We start from the raw sequence: 7,939 nt of genomic DNA, 5'->3' as shown, positions 1-7,939 counted from the left end.
GCTACCTCATATTTAGTTAAAAAAAAAACAAAATAATAAGAATTTGTCAAGCCATAAAGTATTTTGGAGAAATTTTATGTTTACCACTTTAATGGTACCACTTTTCATCTTTACCACCACTAAAGAGACATTTTCAAAAATACATTCTTCATTAAGTGGCAAAAGACTCTTATACTCTTCTTCTTTATATATATATAATAAATAAATATTTAAATAAATAAAAAATCTAAAAATAAAAAATAATTTTTTAAATTTTTTTTCGAATTATAATATTTCGAAATTCAAACCCTAAACGCTAAAACTCAACTCTAAACCCTAAACCATCAATCCTAAACCCTATATTTTTTTCTGAAATACGAACCATAAACCCTAAGCCATAAACCATCAATCTTAAACCCTATATTTTTTTGAAATACGAACCCTAAACTATGAAACATCAACTCTAAGCCCTAAACCCCGAAATAGGCATGGGCATATTATCTGAAACCCAAACCCGACCCAAAAAATGGATATCGGTTCGGTTTAATATTTTGGGAAATACCCGATCGGTTTTGATTTGGCAATATTTCGGTTATCGGGGTCTGCTCGGTTTAATCCGAAATCAAACAGGTAACCCGAAATAACCGGACTTATGTATACATATAGTAACGACGATAGATAGGGGTCAGCTTTCTTTGGCATCTATGCCCCCTGCCCTCCAAACAGTATGGGAGCCTTTCAGCTCGTACTGCTCACATGGAATGGGAATACGGATTTCTTCTTGTTTTCTTTATTATTGATAGGAATTTTCTTGTTAAGACCCTACTTATTAATTGAAACCTCAGATTCATAAGAATAATTTTCTTGTTAAGACCAAACAGTATGTTAAGACCCTACTTATACATGTATATACTCTCCCTCAAACCAAAACACGCGTAAGAATAATTGTTTATGTTTCGAAGTTTTGCTTTTCTCACGCTAGGCGATTCCTCGTCTTCTTAATCTTGAGAAAACCCTAATTCCATATAAAATCAAAGATAGTTGATCGAAGGGACTCATGTTTCAAAACCGAAATTGGGATTTCTCTCTATCTCCACCATCTGCGATTTCTCGAAATCGATCTCAGCTATGTCTCCATCTTGTTCTATTTTGCGATTTAAGCGTTACTAGATTTTGACCCGCGAACCCGCGCGGATTTTGAATTTTATTTTTGTATTTTTAAACTATTTAACGATAATCTTAGACATATAGTTTATTTACATTTACATGTGTTTAGGTTCCTACAAACTTTGCCGGAAAGAAGATAGTCCGATTCAAACCCCCTCTACAAATGTATAAAAATCGGAATTGTATTAAATTGGACTAAGAATATATTTATCAGTTACTTTTTATTTATTTATTTTTACACTTGAAAACATATTAGAATTTTTAATATTTAAAATTGCTTTATATGAAATGTTATTAATAATAAATTTATTTATTGAAAGTTGTATCCTCTAAATATTTATATTTGACTAAACTAATTTAGATAATACTATATTTACTATAGATTATTTGTTTGTAATTATTGAATGTATCTATCTTAGTAAAATTTTCTTTCTAATAAGTCTTCTCGACATAGAGTATCTTTTGTAAACTTTTTTTTTCTTTTCTCTTGGTTTGTTTTATACCATCTCAATTCAAAACTTTTATTTAGTTTATTGTTAAACTAAATGATTTTAGAACTCAAATGTAGAGTACTTTTATATTGATTTTTTTGTTTAAGCAGTTCATATAATGTTTTTTAATATATTTATTTTAATAGAAATTATATTAAAATATAAACTTCAGTAAACAATTTTGTAATTTTTTTTACATAGAAATGTAACATATTTCCATATTATTTCAATATATACATCGTAATATATAAATTTTTTTCTGTATTTTTAATTTTTAGTTTAGTATAAGTTTTACTAATCAATTGTGTACATGTAATGTATGAGTTAAATAATTGGGCCATAGATGCAAACATTTAAACAAAGGGTCCAACCTAAGCCCAATTTTAATTAACAAACAGATTAGTCCGGGGAAAAAAAAGCTAGCAAACAAACCTTTTTTTTTTTTCTGAGTACGCTTCCTTTTTGTCGTTGAAGCAAAGAAAAATTTTCATCTTCTCTGTTCATCTCTTTACCACGGTGATGCTTTTTATCCGAGATCCAATCATGGAGCGATTTTTATGAGGAAAGCGAGGATTCAATCTCTTTGTCTCAGCTAACCTTAAAATACTTAAGTGATTCAAAGGTTAGAGTCTACATATATTTCCCTTTAGATTATGAGATCTGGTTACTTAGATGTATTGATTTTTGTTTGTTTCAAATATATATATATATATATATATATATATATATATATATATATTAACTATGAGAGATCGTTGTAGATTGGAGACTAATCTGTAGCTTGAAACATGCAACCAGCAATGAAAGCAGAGGATGATGAATCAGTGAGGATGAATGGAATTGTGTGTTCAAGATGGATCGTCTCAAATAATATACAGTCGTAATGAAACAAAAACTCGAAATTTTGAATCAGAATTGAGGATCTCTAAGGTTTTCCATGTCCTCACAGTTGGTGTAAGTTATTGTTTAAGTTTCCATCACAGTTTTGATTGATGTAAAGATTCATATTTGTGTGTTTGTCTAATATCTCTGTAAATACAAATAGATTGTGTATGGTGGTTTGTAAATAATATATATATTTTATTTGATTTGCATGATTTCAAACGTTTTGGAGAACGAAGACCAGACTCCTATTCGAAATTTAGACAACACATTTGTCGACCACACTTCAGATTACAAAACACGGTTAGTAAATTCTATTATTTATTTTAGCTATTAGGTGAATGAAGTATCAATTAGCTTTTTCATTAGATGAAAACAACTTAGCATCATCTAGGATTTCGATCAAGTTATTTTGTTGGTTTAGCTATATATGGTAGCTTTTAACTTGATTGATTGAAGAATATATTTGTTAATGTGAATGATTGTGTAAGAAATAGTAGAAAAAATTAACACTTAATTGTTTGAAAATAGCAGAATAAATAGAGGATGTGTCTTGTCTAAAACTCTAGCTAATGCATACTTATTTGAATCAAGTGTTTCATAAATAGATGAAATATAGGTTGACAACAACACCAAATCTCTTCCTCAACCATCAGATGAAACCAATTATGCTGAAGTCTGAAACCTGCATTCAAAAACAGAATCAATTTATAATTTATAGAGAAAAAATAAACATGTATACTGTGAGTCTATCATTCCAATACATATTTACCTATTAAATGAGTAAGCTAGTTCTTTGAAGGCATTTCTTAAATTATTTACGTCAAGTGAAGGAGATAAGAATGATTGTTGTTAAGTTGTTGGTTAGACGTGAAAAGAATGACAAAGAATATTTGGTTAGACTGGTTGAAGTATATAATACAAAAATATGTATTTTTTTAATCTTCACGTGATTCAATAATTAAAAACAAAACAAACTTTATTGAATAAATAGATAAGGGAATATCAATGTAACACAACCATCACGAAAATATAAAAACCAAAGCAAAGTCATAAAACAATAAATTAAAAATCACAGCAAAATAACTCTTTATTAGGTGGCCAAATCATCACTAATCAGTCTTTGTCTTCTCCTTCTTTATGATCTTAGTGCATAACTTTTTAGAAGTAGATATCATGTCCATTTGATCACAGTCATCTTCCTTACGCTTGTTACTTGGGATTGAAAAATCTTCAGATGAGTTCTGATTGATACAATCTATCGCAGGGAGCTAAAAACATATGAAAACGCATTATGTTAATTTGAACATAAATATTAACGTAAGCCGCAGGCTTCATAAAGTAGTACAATATGATAACATAGGGAGGGTTCTATCACTTACATCTCCACCAGATAGAGTTGACGAAATTGTCTCAATTAACGAAACATTTTAGATCTTTTGCATGATGCCTGGATTTTAGCACCCTTTTAACAAAACACTGAAGAATATGATTCAATATTAGTTGAGAATCATGTATATATAGTGAAAGGAAATGTATCTTACAGTTTGGTCTACAAGGATGCACTCAAAAGTATCTCCTCCAAAACTGGTGCTTTGTTTCCAAGAATGAATCAGTTTGAGAGTCAGACGTCATTCCTCTCGGTAAGGTTTGAGATCCTTAATAAGACACTTTTTTTTTTCGTTTGACATGTCTGACGTGAGAGGTGGATGGGAAGTCTATAATTGTAGTGTCAATATATATAGATGTGTGAAGTAATATACGTTAATCGTAATTTCTGGTGAGGATAGATAGAGGACCAATATTTTTTCTTCTGTTATTGTACACAATCGTATATTCTTATTCAATGTTAGATACTATAAACTTTTTTCCGCAAAAGATGGTAACCAATTAGGGAAGTTACATTTAATTGATTTTGTATTTTTAGAATATCTTGCTAATCAATCATTTATTTATTGTGTGCATTTTATGTGGGGAGAAAGGATGAAGGAAAGAAAAAAAGGTAATATTTGATTTGTTAGAGGGAGTCGATTTTTTGGGGATTTATCTTTTTAATTAGTTGGGCTAAGAAGATAAGAATGATAAATTTACGCCCAAAAACTTTAATTTCAGTCAATGGGCTTTAAAAAACGGGTATGGATTGGCTAAACCTCTTTTTAACACTACAATCCAAGATTCCAAACAATCCTCTTTTTAACATAGATATCAAAGTTTCCAAACAAACCCATTTTGAGATGTAGGGTTTCGTGTAGTTGATGATGGTTTACGGTTCTATTTAACCAGTTTGTGTCCGTGATGATTGTTTAGTGTTCCAACTTCAATTTGACTTGTCTGAGATGGATAATTGTCTGATAATGGTTCCATTTAACTTGTCACAGATGGATTCTTCATCAACTTCAAACCGAGTTTCGTTTGACAACAACAAAGATGTAGAGGACGAAGAAGAACAAGAATTGACTACTCCAGATAATAGAGGCAAACGTAAAGAATCTCCTACAGCCAATGAAGCCAATAAAGCGCCCAGGATTCTTCCTCCAAGGTCCAAAATCTGGAACCATTACACAAGGACGAAAGATAAGCGTGACAAATGTATCTGTCATTACTGCAAGAAGAATTTTTGTTGTAAAACAAAATCGGGAACTAAAAACTTGCTGAAGCATATCAGCATATGCAAACAGTTCTACTCGTATTCAGATGGCCAAAGTTCAACTCAGCAAGTCATAGATGAAGAAGGGAATGTGATGTCTACAAAAATCAGCGAAGAAACTTTCAAAGAAGCAACCAATGAGATGATGGTGATAGGGGAGTTACCATTATGTTGGGTAGAAAGTGTGGCTTGGAAACACTTCTGTAACAAGCTATCTACTTGTTTAATTCTTTAGTTTATTGGGCTAGTTTTGATTTCTTTTATATAATTTTTTATTTATCTGTGCAGATGAAATTAGACAAACCTGTGTCAAGGAGGACCTCAACAAGGGAGATTGTAAAGATGTACTTGCAGAGGAAGGCTGCTATGAAAAAGTGGTTTGAAGCAAACAAGCAAAGAGTATCTCTGACTACTGATATTTGGGAGGCTAAAATAACCCGTAAGCATTTTGAATCTTAAATTAAATGTTTATGTACTGATATTTGGGTGCTTATAGCTAACGTGTTGGCATGCTTATTATTGTTCACAGGGGCAAGTTACATGGTGGTGAATGCGCATTACATTGATGAGTGTTGGCGATTGGAGGGAAAAGACTAGATCCACACCTTGATCTGATGTAATTCTGAAGCTTATCATGGGTTCAAACATGTCAGTGATCACAAAGGTCAGGCAATCTCTAGGGTTCTTTTAGATGTCTTGGCTGATTGGGGAATTGAGAAAATATTTTGCGTAACTGTTGACAATGCAACTGCTAATTCATCCGCCTTGAGAAGATTTCATGGTCAGTTCTCTTTAGTGTCTGATGATGCACTAGTTTTAGATGGAGAATGATTGCATATGAGATGTAGTGCACACATCATCAACTTGATTGTGAAGGACGGATTGACTGATGCTAATGAGAGTGTGGATGCAGTCCGTAATGTTGTAGTCTATGTTAGAGGTTCAGGAAATAGGTTGATATCCTTTGAGCAAAAAGTAGAATCTGGTAGAATGACTAGGGGAAGCTTGCCTTTAGATGTTACTACTAGGTGGAACTCCACTTACCTAATGTTGAGTACAGCTTTGAAGTTTAGAATTGTGTTTGACAAGATGGAGACAGAGGATAACCTCTACAACGATTATTTTATGGAGGTGGGGGATAAAGGAAAGAAGAGAGCGGGACCTCCTCAATACGCTGACTGGAAAGCAATCGAAAGACTACGTCGTTTCTTGGTGATCTTCTACAACTCTACACTAGTTGTGTCTGCGTCAACATCTCTCAATGCTCACAAGTGTTACGAGGAGATTGTGAACATAGCCACCAACCTTCTGGCGTTAAGTGAAAGCACAGATCATGAGCTGAAGGATAAGGCTGAGGAGATGTTCAAAAAGTTTGACAAGTACTGGGATGGGCTGAAGAACATCAACAAGATGTTAATTGTGGCAACAGTTTTTGATCCAACAAAGAAGATAGTGCTGGCAAGCTTGTGTTTTGATGAGCTCTACGGGAAAGACAGTTTGGAAGGGAAAGCAATATATGATTCGGTGATTTCTGTTTTGCGCAGTTCATTTAAAGAGTATGGTGCAAAATATGGGAAGGAAGCCAGTGGGAAATCTGATGAAGCTAAAACTAGCAACAGTGGATCCACTCCTTGTAGTCGAGAACTGAGCATGATTGGTACGGATTTACATGATGATGGTTTAGGTTACAAGCGAATTGGCCGAAGGTACAAGGAGATGCTTAATGAGATTGGAGTAAAAGATAATCTGGATGAGCTGGATATATACTTGAAAGAAGGAGTTGAGAATCCAGATATGATGGCTGGTGTAGAGTATGATGTGATCTCGTTTTGGAAGCAAAATTGTACCAAGTTCCCAATTTTGTCGCGGATTGCAAAGGATGTCCTTGCAATGCAGGTTTCTTCTGTTGCATCCGAGAGTGCCTTCAGTACAGGTGGAAGGATCATAAGCCCATCTCGAAGCTGCCTTACTCACTTCATGATTGAGGTATTGATGTGTACTGAACAATGGCTTAAGCAAGACATTTCTTGCGAGTCAAGAGTGCTTACTAATGCAGAAATCATTGAAGACATTGAAGAACAAGAAAAGATTAAGAGAGGTATGTCATCTATCTTGTAACCTTTAGATTTAAATTTTGTTTCTTTACTGATTTGATTTGTTCTGTCTTGCATCAGAATTTGCTATATGACATCAAAAGCCTCTTCGTTTCTAAGGTATTGCACTAAACACCCTTTGGTTTATAATGATTTGCTTCTGTTTCAGTTTGTTTTTAGCTTAACTTTTACGTTTTTCTTTGGCAGGAGTAGTACGTTCCACATCATGATTGTCAAGTACTCCTAAGCTAAAGATTGTTCCAATGTCTCTCATTTACTTGTGTGTCTTTCAGTTTACGTTTGTTGTTTCTTTTAAGTCTTTAGTTTCAAAACTTTTAAATGTTGTTATTTTCAGTATTGATGCGTTTTAGGATGTTGCTATTTTCTGTTTTAAAAACCTTTGTATTCAGTTTCACACATTCAGTTATGTGTTTCTTTTGATTTTTTTTTTTTTTGTCTTTTACTTCAGTTTAACCCGAACCGATCCAAAAAAAACGAACTCAAATAACATATGGTTACTTTATGGATTTTCAAATATGATATAAACCGACCCGAAACCGAGGTGTTAAGGTGTTATATTCAATCCCGACCCGTAGTTAGAAAATTCTAGAATGGGACCTACGAGGTGATATAAAAAGAACCGAAAACCGAAATACCCGACCCGAACGCCAACGGGTATC

The 7,939-nt window shown here is 33.1% G+C and overlaps 1 protein-coding gene across 20 annotated transcripts; it reads left to right on the top strand.

Annotated features, from left to right (window-relative positions):
• The first annotated feature begins 2,057 nt into the window (after positions 1-2,057).
• On the top strand, positions 2,058-7,702 carry LOC106416528 (zinc finger BED domain-containing protein RICESLEEPER 2). Of its 20 annotated transcripts, none has more exons than XM_048762284.1 (10): positions 2,094-2,259; positions 2,399-2,822; positions 4,066-4,162; positions 4,502-4,521; positions 4,898-5,369; positions 5,455-5,605; positions 5,696-5,830; positions 6,298-7,264; positions 7,341-7,379; positions 7,467-7,702. In XM_048762284.1, exons 7-9 carry the CDS (start codon positions 5,801-5,803, stop codon positions 7,352-7,354), a joined length of 1,011 nt encoding a protein of 336 aa, XP_048618241.1. In that variant the 5' UTR covers positions 2,094-2,259; positions 2,399-2,822; positions 4,066-4,162; positions 4,502-4,521; positions 4,898-5,369; positions 5,455-5,605; positions 5,696-5,800; the 3' UTR covers positions 7,355-7,379; positions 7,467-7,702. The 20 variants fall into 20 exon arrangements, 16 of the variants coding, with proteins under 16 accessions (XP_048618230.1, XP_048618235.1, XP_048618229.1 ...); XM_048762283.1 differs by having other exon boundaries at positions 6,256-7,264; XM_048762278.1 differs by having other exon boundaries at positions 2,077-2,259; positions 2,436-2,591; positions 2,752-2,822; positions 4,898-5,605; positions 5,696-7,264.
• The last annotated feature ends 237 nt before the right edge of the window (positions 7,703-7,939 follow it).

This window comes from Brassica napus, chromosome C7, assembly GCF_020379485.1.
Source record: "Brassica napus cultivar Da-Ae chromosome C7, Da-Ae, whole genome shotgun sequence".
In the NCBI taxonomy this organism is placed as follows: domain Eukaryota; kingdom Viridiplantae; phylum Streptophyta; class Magnoliopsida; order Brassicales; family Brassicaceae; genus Brassica; species Brassica napus.
The sequence above is the reverse complement of the archived record's forward strand: the minus strand, read 5'-3'. Positions and strand labels throughout refer to the sequence as shown.